Source organism: Pectinophora gossypiella, chromosome 24, assembly GCF_024362695.1.
Source record: "Pectinophora gossypiella chromosome 24, ilPecGoss1.1, whole genome shotgun sequence".
NCBI lineage: Eukaryota > Metazoa > Arthropoda > Insecta > Lepidoptera > Gelechiidae > Pectinophora > Pectinophora gossypiella.
In genome coordinates this window covers 2726224-2739982 of record NC_065427.1, presented here as the reverse complement: position 1 = coordinate 2739982, position 13759 = coordinate 2726224, and the positions used below count along the sequence as shown (strand labels likewise).

Sequence of the window (13759 nt, the reverse complement as noted above, 5' to 3'; positions counted from 1 at the left end):
TATTTTAAGATGTGGTCTTTTTGCTTAATATTTTCATGTAAGGTATGGGCAGCTTGTTTGAAAAATATCCTAGGGCCAGACCAAGTGAATGCTGGGTGCCTTTTAGGTTGCTAACTGTTATACTTATGGATAGAACAAAATTCTATTAGTAACTGTGATCACAATACAAAGTATCTGATTGTAAATATTTTCAGGAATATTTTCTTCACCTGTCATTGAGATGGAACTGGAGCACAATTATTGCCTTCCTAGAATGTACGGAGAAGATGAAGACCCAAAGTTTAGTGGAAGAACTGATTTGCTAATGCAACAACTATCAGATGAAGGTAGGTACCTACCTAATGTTAATTAAAAAAAATATTTTATAATGATCGTAATGAAAGTACCTTCCTTAAACAATTAAATGTTAATTTTTTGCTTGGAGCCCTCGTGAGAGGGGCCGCCCAACAGGAAGTTATTAGGTATTAAGGCTTCTGGGTCAGCTGGATGGACAGTTACAACACCTAGGGGAAATATGGGATGATCCACATTCACACAGCATAGTATATAACTATACTGTTTAATAAGGATCATACAATTATAAATGCTAAAATGTTTAACTTTTTACTTCACTTCAATCTCACTTGGATCTGTCTTCAATCTCACTTGGATCTGCATTGCAACATAATAGTACACAACCAAATCGTTACAAGTTTACACAAAGTAAGTATACTTAACATTAAAAAAGTTAAACAATATTCAATGCACTACATAATTTCGAACTATTGTATTGTACTTGCAGGCATCGTACTTTCAAATGTTCTCTTGTACTCATTCGTCAAGCATGAAAGTGAACTAAAAAACACATCACAGTGAGGTGCACTGTCAAGCATGGAGCCAAGAATTACGATGGCACGCGGTACAGGAGTCTGTCTGTGGGTCTCCGTGTGTGAGAAATGCGCGAATAGGCTCTGGGGGCGCAATTTTCGGTTTGGAACAAACAGACAAAGCTGACGCTGCAGCAAGTACACTTAGCCTCGGATAATATACAGTGCTAACTTGCCGAGCGCCACATACCCACACAACTGAAGTCAGTCCAAATCCCAAGTGACCCTGCAAAATTAGTGTTGGGTACATGAATTGATAGTATCCAAACTGCCTTTTATACAACTGTCTCAAACAAAAAATTAAAAGCTGCAATGGAGAAAGGTATTAAAGTTTGACCTTTTTTATTACTAAGCCATGATAATTTTTGTGGGAATATGTTTGTGGTTGGATACTATCCAAATAAATGTTGTAAAGTATGCCTTAGTACAATGGTTTCTAACAAATCAAAAGGTCATGATTATATTAGAGCAAAAGAATACAATAGGAATAAACAATGGCTTTGCTACCCTTCTGAACAATTGACAAACTGTTTCAATGATGTTCAAGATATAGCCACAACATATCATCCCTCAAAGTTTTCATTACAATGTCACTTACACCCAGTATATAAAAAAATATTCTAAAAACTGTGGCTTAAAAACAAACATCAAACTACTTTTAGAAGCATTCGTAAGTTTTCCCAATAATTGTGAGATACATAAAGAGAATGTAAAAAAACACTTTTATGATTTAGAATTGAATACATATATTGATATTCAGTTGGTGCAAATCAATTAATCGCATTCAATCATCGCAACATATATTGATACAGATAATTCAGAAGGCTCAGAATTATTACAATACTCATAAATATAAGAAATATTAAGAGTTGTAACAACTTAATGCACCCGTCACCCGGGTGACTTGCTGTGAAAGTAGATAGTCGTAACAACCATATTAGGTAATATTCAAAATCATAGATTTTGGTGTACAATACCTAAAAGAAAAAGTATAACTTTAATAACCAATGATCTTTATGTAAGCCCAAGCCCAATTATGTATACCTATCTACTTTTACAAAAAACCTGACATCAACAAAAGTAATTGTAATTTGGATTCTTAATAAGTATTTGTACCTATTATTCTGAAGATCCCCTATTGTTTGTCACAAAAATAAAATATATGTGTCGATTTGATTTGTTTCACTTATTTAGACTAACTAAAATATTGACCTACAACTGGCGTTTTTATCATTTTCTTGGATGTTTAAAAAATGTTAATGTAAATTTTATAAAGATTCAATAAAAACATTTAAATTCATGTTATTCAACCAAGTTGTGGGTATATATTTTAGTTTCCTGACCTTTCCCGCCATAAAATATACGAAAATATTAGTAATATGTGATTGTGTGCACACATGCACAATTTAGTTCCTCCTTAATATTGCTTGGTGGCGCTTAAGTGCTAGCAATTTCATTGATTCACTCCCCTCTTTTCCAAGTGTCCTCTCTTTTCCTTTATGGACGTAGTATTACTCTTTGTTGTCAACGTTTGGCCGTATCTTGAAGTACCTAATCATTCATTTAGTTGCTCATATCGTTAAATGTTTTGTGTTCATTGATCTGGCCAAACTACATCATGATGTGGCCAACGAATGATATTCTATTTCATGAAATATGACCATATCGTGAAATGATAGAGCACATTATGAAATGATCAATTCTAAGATCTGGCCACGACATATGCATACGACATAAACACACTAACACCATCAGCAAATAACCAAAATTTTGCTATTGCATTAACAATAATTTTAATGTTTCCTAATTATCTCCTAGGATTCCTGTCATAATAACAAAACTTAACCTTTTTATGCGTACATATTTGCAGGTAATCGTCCATCAACAACCAAGACAAAAGGCACAGAAGTCAGCGAAGATGTTTTATTGCAGCAACCAGGTAAAGGATATAAGATGGACTTGACGTTTGATCGCGGATTGTTCTAAACTGATTATTTATTTATTTTCAGTTTTAGATTCTTCTTCACAAGAAATTGGAGACCTTGATGATGAAGATGACAATGAGAAGGATATTTTCGAAGAAATCGTAGACTATGATTTTCAGCAGATTCCAGGTGATATACCCATCTTTTTATAAAGCATCTTAAGCAAAGTTGTTGGTAGATCAACTATTGCTGCCTTTTTTTACGATGAGTAAAAAAAACAAAGGTACTAAAGAGACTATGAACGTGCGTCTTGCAGGAGAGGCGCAGCCTGCGACGCTGCCGGCGGGCGAGTTCTCGTGGCAGCGGGCGAGCGCGGTGGTGCCGGGCGACGCCGACGACGTCGCCGGTGCAGGTGAGGGGGGCGGGGTGTACCGCATTGGGTGTAAGCAGGACGGAGATAGTCGACAGACAACAACGTTCCGTCTTGTTGCAGAGTATGAGATGGAAGCGGAGATGTTCGAGGCCCCGGCGCCGCGGGCCCGCGCTCGCGAGCAGGCCCTGCACGAGGGGTACCGCTGCAACGGCTGCGGCGGGAGCATAGTGGGGTGAGCAGTGCTGGCAGGAGCACGGCGAGGAGGTGGCGTGGTGCAAGCTACAACCCGTGTGCTGGTTGCAGGTTCCGCTACAACCCGTGTGCTGGTTGCAGGTTCCGCTACAACCCGTGTGCTGGTTGCAGGTTCCGCTACGTGTGCGTGCAGTGCGCGGACGTGGACCTGTGCGGCGCGTGCGAGGCGGCGGGCCAGCATATGCGCCACTACGCGCTGCGAGTGCCCGGCCCGCGGGCCTACGTGAGTGTGGGGGGCGGGGGGCGGGGGGGCGGGCGCGGGGGGCGGACGCGTGCTCAGCTCGGGCTTTGTTGCAGGACGAGGTGGCCGCGGTGCTGCACAGGGTACGCCAGGCGCTGCTGGCCGACTCCATCCTGCTCGGGGACGGGTGAGGGACACACACATACGCACACACAAGCCCTTACACACACACACACACACACACACACAGACACACACACACGCACACACAAGCTCTTACACATAGTCAATATACACATTCTAACGCGCTGCACCATGGTCTAACATGGTGGCTTTTGTACAGTTTGCAGATGGAGGCAGAGGTGAAGGAGGAGCCAGAGGAAGCGGACCCGATAGCGATGTCAGCGGCAGCGAATGACGGGGACGAGTGCGAGTCGGTCGGTGCCGCGTCTGCGGCCGAGTCCACGCATGCGCTCGAGGCCGACACGGCGGCCAGTGATGATGACGACAGCTACGCGCCGTCCGAGGACGACTCGGACTCGGACACAGAGGCGGGCCGGAGCGCCCCCGGACACACAGTCGACTACAGCACACCGACACGCTCGCAGGTGCGTGGATACGACGGTTTCTTGGCTGCTTTTGTTATAGGTACATTTACCCGAATGTGCGACGAACGGATGTAATAATATGTTTATCAGCTGCATAATGTGCGTACGTGAGTTTGTTCGTGTGTCCGACATTTTTTATTTATTTTTGTATTTAAAGTCGTTAAGTTTGCAATAACGCCTGATGATAAAATGAAGACACTGTCTGCTTGGTTACAATGAACAGTGGTTCATGGCACACGACCTCCGTGGTCCAGTGGTTGAGCGTTGTGCTCACGATCCGGAGGTCCCGGGTTCGAATCCCGGTGGGGACAAATCACAAAAATCACTTTGTGATCCCTAGTTTGGTTAGGACATTACAGGCTGATCACCTGATTGTCCAAAAAGTAAGATGATCCGTGCTTCGGAAGGCACGTTAAGCCGTTGGTCCCGGTTACTACTTACTGATGTAAGTACGTAGTCGTCACATGAGTCATGTCAGGGGCCTATGGCGGCTCAATAATAACCCTGACACCAGGGTTGATGAGGTTGGTAATCCACCTCATAACCCACACGATAGAAGAAGATGGCACACACGCTCCATGACTCTTAATGGGAAGTTAATTGTTTTTTATTGGTCTATTTTTGGACCTCGCCAAAGCGTTTGATACTGTGTCTGTTCCTTTACTAATTAACAAATTGGAAAAAATCGGTGTTCGGGGTATTGGACTGGAAATTTTCAAGCACTACCTCGCAGGGAGAAAGCGGGCAGTGAAAATTGATGAATACATAAGCGAAACAGAGGATGTAACTTATGGTGTTCCGCAAGGAAGCATACTTGGCCCAACTCTGTTTCAGGTTTACATTAATGATCACTGTACTTTGCGACTTCCTAACTGTAGTGTTTTCACATACGCTGACGACACAGCAATTTTGGTTCACGGCAGGGACTGGAATTCAGTTTATAATGCGGCGGAGCAATCAATGCACAAAGTTATAAATTGGCTTAATCATTATCTGCTTACTATCAATTTAGCAAAAACGTATCATGTTCCATTTTCGATTCGTAGCTGCACGCAACCAACAAGTAACTTTGCAATCAAAACCTCTTTTTTGCAAACAGATAGATGATCACAACTGTAGTTGCCCTGTTATATTATAAAGTTGATAGAGTTAAATATCTGGGTATAAGTATTGATTGTAGACTCAATTTGTCTGCTCACATTAATGAACTTTCGAATAGGGTCATTCGACTTATAAGTATCTTTAAGTCTTTGCGATACTCAGCTTTCTCTGAAGTTCTAAAATTAACCTACCTTACGTTGTGTCAATCTATCTTGTTCTACTGTGTACCTGTTTGGGGTGGAGCTGGTAAAACCCACATGATAAAGATTGAAAGAGCGCAGAGAGCGGTACTGAAGGTAATACATAAAAAACCTCGTCTTTTTCCGACTGCGCAACTATATAAGGAGTGCAAGGTACTTACCGTCAGACAGCTCTATGTGCTGAATTCGATCTTAAGAAACCACCGAGATACAATACCATTCAGATCCGATAGGCGCAGAAATGACTCCGCTGGTGTTACACATAGGACTGTATTCTCCAAGTACCAATTTTACGTCTTGAGTTCACTGCTTTATAAAAAACTTAATAAAATTCTAAATATCAGTAACTGCTGTCGGTATGAGCTTAAGTTTAAAATTCAAAAGTGGCTATTGGAAATGGACTACGAAAAAACGGAAGACCTAATAAAGTTTGTTGCCTGATGTTTCCATACACACTCACACCAGACACCCCACAAACACACACACTCACACCAGACCCCACAAACACACACACACACACACACACACACACACACACACACAAACACAAACACACATACACTCTAACAAATATAAACACTAATATTAAGTATTAAGTATGTATTTTAAACCCAAACAAGCTGTTATAACACTGGTATTGTACTGTTATCTCGCATGCACCGACCACTGCTCCTTAAGATACAGGCTAACATAGTTTAAGGAGCAGGGTTCATGTTTTGAAGCTTATGTTTTAGTTTTAATCTATTGTCCTAAACTTGTTCTTATGGTCAAATAAATACGTTTATTATAAAAATATTTTATTGTTATTGTTTATGTTTGCAGTCTCACCACGCGTCACCATCTTCGGTACGCGCTGTCAAGCGACCAGCGCCGAGTCCTATATGCTACTTCGACCTGAGGAAGACTGCTGCGATGATAGCGGGTGACCGTAGCAAGAGCGACATGGAGCCAGCGGCGTTGAGGCGGCAGCCGGCCACGCAGCTCCACAGCTTGCCTCGCCACGAGGACGACACACTCGCTGTCAAGAGACCCTTGTCCGCGGCACAAGTTTTGTTAGACTCTAAACAAGGTGAGTGGGTTTAGTCTGCTATAGGTTGTGATTCCTGTATACACTATCTAATTTTATTTTAAGTTATACCTGTCATCTTTTCATCCGCCAAAAAGATAAGAGACGGGTAATCGTCAGGCATGAAATTTATCAATTTTAGGCAGAAATTGAAACAACGCTCTCAAAATTTTACATCTATGATCCTTTGTCAGCTTCATGACTGGTTAACACAAATTTTAATTATTATTGTAGTCCTGAAATCACATGCGATGAAAACCATGGAAATTAATTTCATCATTTTCACCGACCTCATTTCATAGACCTCAAGATCGTCCTCGAACTCAGCTCAATATCAGTATTCTTAAACGGCGCCTCAACCTTACTGTAGTTTACATCATTTCGCATCATTATTCATTAATTTCGTATAATTATGTGGGCAGTATGACATGCTGGACTTCAGTGAATAACATCCCCAATCTGCTAGTTTCCAACTAGTCAAATCAGTTACTTTTTACTATACATCAAATTACGAAATTACTGTGGAATTTGTATAAAATGTCGGACTTATTATTATGTTTATCTTGATTAAAATTCATAATAAAAAATCGGTCGAAAAACTTTTAAGTTAAACGGTTTTATTTTTAAGCATATTAGACTAAAATAAAAACGTGGGGCCTATCTGAAATCCTACCTATGTCAGAGCATATCATGTTTAAATTAAAATTTCATAATTTATCTTGAACCTACTACACAACTCAATTCAAGGATGTAAATGTCAATAAAAATACCAAAATGCTGAGCTGAGGCCGAGTCGATTGTACGAAGGGTCGAGTTAACATCTTACAACACGGCTGAATGTTTCACAGTCATTTCCCTATACCTACTGCTTTTTTGTTGCAGCGCGTGTTACCTTGGAACGGCTCGACGACGCTGAAGTACACTCGCCGAGAGTCAAGAGATGACGCTGTCTCAAAACGAAAGACTGACCAAATAAATGTGATTTATGATTTAATATGGCTTTTAATAATAATCATCCATCATCATCATCAGCATCGTAACGGCCTCCGTGATCCGGAGGTCCCGGATTCGCGCTATTATTTGTCTTCTTCTTCTATCGTGTGGGTTGTGAGGTGGATTACCAACCCCATCAACCCTGGCGTCAGGGTTACCATTGAGTCGCCAAAGGCCCCTGACATGGCTCATGTAATGACTACTTACTTACATCAGTAAGTAACCGGGACCCACAGCTTAACGTGCCTTCCGAAGCACGGTTTATTTTACTTTCGGACAATCTGGTGATCAGCCTGTAATATCCTAACCAAACTAAGGATCGCAAAGTGATTTTTGTGATGTGTCCCCACCGGGATTTAAACCCAGGACCTCCGGATCGTGAGCCCAACGCTCAAACCACTGGACCACGGATGCCGTTTATTATTTGTTTAACAACTTGCAAAAATAACAACAAGAGACAATCTCTATTTTTCTTTATAAAAACCACAGACAAAAAATGTACCGAACGTAAGTTTAAATTACGCCTATCCATTTATTATTGAGCCTGCTTGGTAAATTATTATAAGTACCTAGATAAATCCACTAAGGAGTATTATTCTAATTGTTAATAAAAATAATTGCGTAGGTATCTAGTTATTTGGAAATAATAACGGCTCAGCTCAGCTTAATCTCTCAGCGCAGTACAGCAATATGCGCCATCAGCGATCTCTGCTGTAGCTACACACGCACCATTTTATTTGGACTCTGTTGTTTTGCTTGAGAAAAAAGCCATGGGTGCACCGTGTCCAGATTGAGAACATGTTGAGAACGAATACGTCGTTGTGTGCGGGTGTGCGTAACCATAGCGACCGTATTCAGTTTCTTGTTGTTTACTCGCGTATACGCTAGATGGCGTACCGATATTGTTTTTTTAATTTAACACTAGATGGCACAGCGCGCGTATTTTTCTTTTGTTAATTTTCATTGTACTTATGTTTTTTTTTGTATTATTTGAGGGTAGGCTGTGCCTTAATGCATGTGAGATGCACGTTGTCACATTAGTACACCCAGCTAGGGGTCACGTGTAGGTGATCGAGGGTAAACTTACGTGAGCTTCTCATCATCCCGTTTTTCATAGTCCGCAACCTGAAGATTTGACAGATCCGGTTTTTTACAGAAGCGACTGCCTGTCTGACCTTCCAACCCGCTTGGTTTGGACGTGATAATCAGTTTACGTGAGCGACTCCAATCCCAAAAAATGCTCTGACGGTGGATTGAATCTGCATTCTATACAAAGTCCGTATTAAAATAGAAAAATAATGAAATTCATAATAATATCTCCTCCTCTTCTTCTTAATAATATGTGTGTTGATACAACTGTAGTTGGATGGAATGTACTTGTTTATGTATTTTTATTTAATAAATAATTTACAGTATGGAACTTCTAGATCTTCGAAGTGTAACTACTTTTTTTTTGTATCCGGGGACCCTGGGTGAGAATCCCGGTGGGGACGTATCACATGAATCACTTTGTGGCCCTAGTTTGGTTAGGACATTTCATGCTGATCACCTGATTGTCCGAAAGTCAGATGATCCGTGGTTCGGAAAACACGTTAAGCCGTTGGTCCCGGTTATTGCTTACTGATGTAAGTACGTAGTCGTTACATGAGTCATGTCAGAGTCCTATGGTAGCTCAGTAATAACCCTGACACCAGGGCTGATGGCTGATGGTAATCCATTTCAATTGTGAAGGATTGCCACACGACAGAAGTACAAGCGTGGTTCGGAAGGTAATGCTCAATAGTAACCTTGACACCAGGATTGATGGAGTTGGTAGTCTACCTTATACACGATAGGAGAAGAGACCATTGTTGAAGTTCAATCTCAGACGTTTTAAACTTGTCCAAATGAACGTTCTTTCGCAACGGAGGGTGCCCAGTTGGACGCGAAACTAATCAGCACAAGGCGTCGATTGAGAGGGTTATATTATATTTGAAAGAAATAATCGACCCTAGTGTGCCGATAGTGATAAGCATTGCATGAGGGAAATTGAGGCGAGGTCGGTATCTGGATCCTGGAGTTTGTTGTCGCGAGCTGATTGGCGGCCTCTATGGCTAGAGTCATGGTATAACAAAACCAGTAGGCTCTGTACGGTAACCGCGCGGCGCGCGGCGCGAATTATATCGATGCCTTCGACCAATAGCCGTTTGACGTCCATCTACGTAGATAGCATTCGTATCGTTTATTAGTCGAAGCGCTCAATATAATTCGCGCCGCGCGCGGCGCGGTTGTCATGCAGATCCGGCTGCAAGTTTAGCCCAGCTGAAGTCATCCCGCCCTGCGTTCCCATTTCGTAAAAAATATTCACTTTATTTTAGTAAAAGATTTACTTACAGTTTTGATCATTTTTATATTATGTGTCAAGTAATAGTAATTAAATACATTAGACAGTAATATTCACTTAATTTTCAATAATTACTAAAATTTACGTCCTTGGAATGTTTGAGATACTTACCAATTTGATGGAACACAGCGGTAAAACTTACGTCATCAAAGGCCTAGCAATGGCGGCTTGTCATAGGATTGAGCATACCTTGTCTTCTTATACCATGGCTAGAGTAAGGTTCGTCAGGATTGTATATTACGTCTATCGTGCACCGATTTTTTTCTGTACCGTCCCCAAGCGGGATATATTCTGAAGCCACAACTACCAGGGGATTTGGGTAGTGAGGAGCAGAATTAAAGAAACGTTTTGAAACTGTACACTGCTTAACGTCACTCCGAAACACGGATCATCTTTCTTTCGGACAAATGGTTAATCAGCCAGCATTGTTCTAACCAAACTAAATAGGGATCACAAAATGTATTTTTATGATATCGGGATTCGAACCCGGTACCTCCGGATCGAGAGTCCAACGCTCTACTATGGAGGCCAGCTCTACTAACATGTACTTACTTGTCACATTATTAGAAATATGTGAACTTATTTGCCGTATTACATAACATAAGCTCACGACTATATCCGAATTGGGGTAGTGAGAGGTACATCCATCGGAAGATGAAGTTAGTAACGCCTTATCGAGCTTCCTGTTACACCGTTACACCTGTTACAACGTGATAGATGGTGAGCCTAATCGCCGTCAATGTGTTAGTATTTGCCGTAAATATTACTTGTTTACTTAGTAAAGACTGTATGTAAGTAGATAAAAAACCCTCTGTAAATAAATTAAATACACTTAGTATGTACACAAAATATAATAACAAACGGCGTAGTAGGTAGGTAAATTCTAACTAAACTCTAATTAAAAACAAAGCGGGGAAAATTCAAGGGAAATTTTGAATAAAACAGAAACACTTTTCTAGCAATTCATTCTGAATGCTGGATTTAATAAATGCTTAAGAGAGAACACTGTTATTTCCCTTTGCGACTGGCCAAAGAGAATACTAGAAGAAAAATGGTGCCTCCCCCCGGGGAGGCTACCCCAGAGGGTTGCTCTGAATAAAGAAAAGTTAAAATTTTCTTAACCCCCCGTCTTGGGGTGGCTCCTATCTATCTTCGTTTAAGTATTGGCAAAAATGACCCCCTCATTTTCCGTCTCTCTCGCACTCCAACGATGTCATTGGTCCGTTTTAAAAAGAGTAAAGAGGGTAGAATTCAATCGATGACATTTTATTTTTAATTTATCGGTTCCGCTAGGAGTCTTGAGTTTTTTTTAAGACGCTTTTATTGGGTTTAGCCTTTTGTATGCGTTTTTGTGATGCCAGGGGTGGAATTTAGAAAAAAAAAGCAAGAAGTGTTTGTATTTATTTAAGCTGCTATTGGGTCGCGCTAGGTAAGGGGTAGGCCCATAACCCACTTTACCAAAGTCGGGTGTGATATCACAACGCGTGCTCAACAGGTGGGTAACTTATGCACGGTACAGTTGACAACAAAAGTTTTATATTTTATTTATTTAAATATGACATAGGCTGACGACTATATCCCAATTGGGTTAGTCAGAGGTACATTAATGTACTAACCAAACTATATAGGGATCACAAAGTGATTTTCGTGATATGTCCCCACCGGGATTTGAACCCGGGACCTCCAGATCGTGAGCCGAACCCTCAAACCACTGGACCACGGAGGCCGTTTTGACAACTGACAGTGACATATCATAGACTATTGAATTTTGTCGGGTTATTGGCCAATATACAATTTTGTAAGGAATTTTTAAACTTCTGCCTAAAATTAACACGTGTTCCATAAATGTTATGTCTGTCAATTACCCTGTCCCTTTCCTTTTTGGCGAATAAGTAAATGACAGGTATAAATTAAAATAAAATTATCATATAAGATTTCTGCAGGAATCGGGATATCACAAAAGAATCGTTAAAAAATTCTAATATTAAAATGTGTTCTTTTTTTAAACGTGCGTGAATAAAAGAGTACATAAGAAAAGAGTATTGTATCCGTTTTGCCGTCGGTACACGAAGCTGTAACTAAAGTTAACGCGATTAAAGTTGTCTGAACGCCAACTTGGGCCGATTTTCACTTACTCGTACATCGGCGTTCCCTTCGAGACATCCACAACTTGCATTCTGTTTATCTTATAAATACTTTCTTAACTATATCTCCGCCACGTATTTAAAAAAAAACCGCAAAGATATGCTAATGAAACTATCTTTGTAATTAGGTACAGACGTCTTCGTACTGTGTGTGTGTGTGAAACAAATTAAAACTATGGGTTTTAGCTTCTCGCCGTACGAGACTTAGAAATTGCTTAAGAGGATAATACGAAAAAAAAAACTTGATGAAGACCCGGTGTAATCGTTAACACGCTCATCCCGGCTTGACAAGACATTGTGACAGTGGTTGGCTTGACAGTGAAGTTCACCAGAGACAAAACAGATCATGTTTTGCTAATATCAACCACAAATTCCAAGATCCGATCACATAAGTCCGTCTATCACAAAGTCACACACCATAAGCGGTCTCCTCAGAGTTTAAGGCTATAGTTTTTAATACGTTTACTCGTTACATGAGCCATGTCAGGCCCCTTTGACGAACGGTAGCCCTGACATTAGATAGAAGACGGTTTGTAGTTTTTTTTAAATTTTTATTCTGTTATTTATTTACATTTCACGACATTACAGTGCAGAAGCGCCAATACGCCGGGAAACTTTCATAATAATATAATCGGACATAATAAACTTTTAAGTATAAATAAGGTACTTACTTAACTAAAACTAACAGTAAGTAAACAATGTAAAAACGGTAGGTAGGTAAGTATTTAATTTTCACACATCATTCATTAGATATCTAAAAATATGGCGCCTATAATGGCGTCGGTAAGTTACGATGTTAATTAAATGCAAGAAAGACCAAACTAGTTTTGAGAAATGTCAATCTAAGTTTGTGTTTGGACTATTACCAGAGGGGTTAGTTACCAAGTTTCAAACAAGAGGCAAACATAAATTTACTCACTAATTTATGGCAAAAAAACGCCTCTAGGACCTAAAGCATAAGTATTTAGCAATTCCGTGCCTTTTCATTTTCCAAATTACGATCTTTATAGAAATAATAATAATACAAATAACAAAAAGCACTTTGTTATTTAAAGGACAATGTCTAAACTCCAGCGTCCGAGGCGGGCGGAATATAATTTTATTTTAACAAAATTGAAATTGGGCTGGTTCTAAATTTTAATATCTTGGGAGGACGTTAGAGATAGAGAGCTATTTATATTTTTCGCCCCCCGTTTCTTTTGGCGATTATTATTCTGTTCCGATGGGGTGGGCGGTGGGGGTTGCGCCCCACGGACTCTTTCCTTTTTGCTTCTTAAGTCCATCTTGAGACAGAACTGCGGCGAGCGTAGAGTCGGTATTTCATAAAATATTAAACTAGCAGCAATAAATACATGCACCGATAGAGTCTTCCACCTATAAGTCGTTATTATTATTATTAATCACGTGAGGTTTTTGTAGCAACCCGTAAATACATATACATAACGCATAATTCCTCATGATATTAAATCAGAATCATCTACTGAATCATCCCCTCAGTATTACTTACGATGTCACGAACACCCTGTATATACTTCAACAAACAAACAAACATACACAAACAGCAACAACATTATATTTTACTTTGTTAACAAAGTATCGTTGCTGGGCAGTGGACAAGCCGCTTAAAGCCAAAACCTATGGTTTAGAACAATTGTGCGTTCAATGAA

The 13759-nt window shown here is 40.3% G+C and overlaps 1 protein-coding gene across 14 annotated transcripts in view; it reads left to right on the top strand.

Moving 5' to 3' along the window:
• The window catches only part of LOC126377819 (uncharacterized protein K02A2.6-like), an 86293-nt gene extending 78727 nt beyond the window's left edge, over positions 1-7566 (top strand). For 12 of the 14 annotated variants that reach the window (XM_050025723.1, XM_050025722.1, XM_050025724.1 and 9 more), the window contains 9 exons: positions 2737-2805; positions 2876-2980; positions 3108-3203; positions 3285-3396; positions 3528-3639; positions 3714-3784; positions 3941-4205; positions 6329-6575; positions 7455-7566. In XM_050025723.1, coding sequence (XP_049881680.1) covers positions 2737-2805; positions 2876-2980; positions 3108-3203; positions 3285-3396; positions 3528-3639; positions 3714-3784; positions 3941-4205; positions 6329-6575; positions 7455-7516 — 1139 coding nt within the window. In that variant the 3' untranslated portion in view covers positions 7517-7566. Of the gene's footprint in view, positions 1-194; positions 327-2736; positions 2806-2875; positions 2981-3107; positions 3204-3284; positions 3397-3527; positions 3640-3713; positions 3785-3940; positions 4206-6328; positions 6576-7454 lie in introns of all 14 variants that reach the window. The other 2 variants (XM_050025726.1, XM_050025719.1) reach the window with 2 other exon arrangements.
• The last annotated feature ends 6193 nt before the right edge of the window (positions 7567-13759 follow it).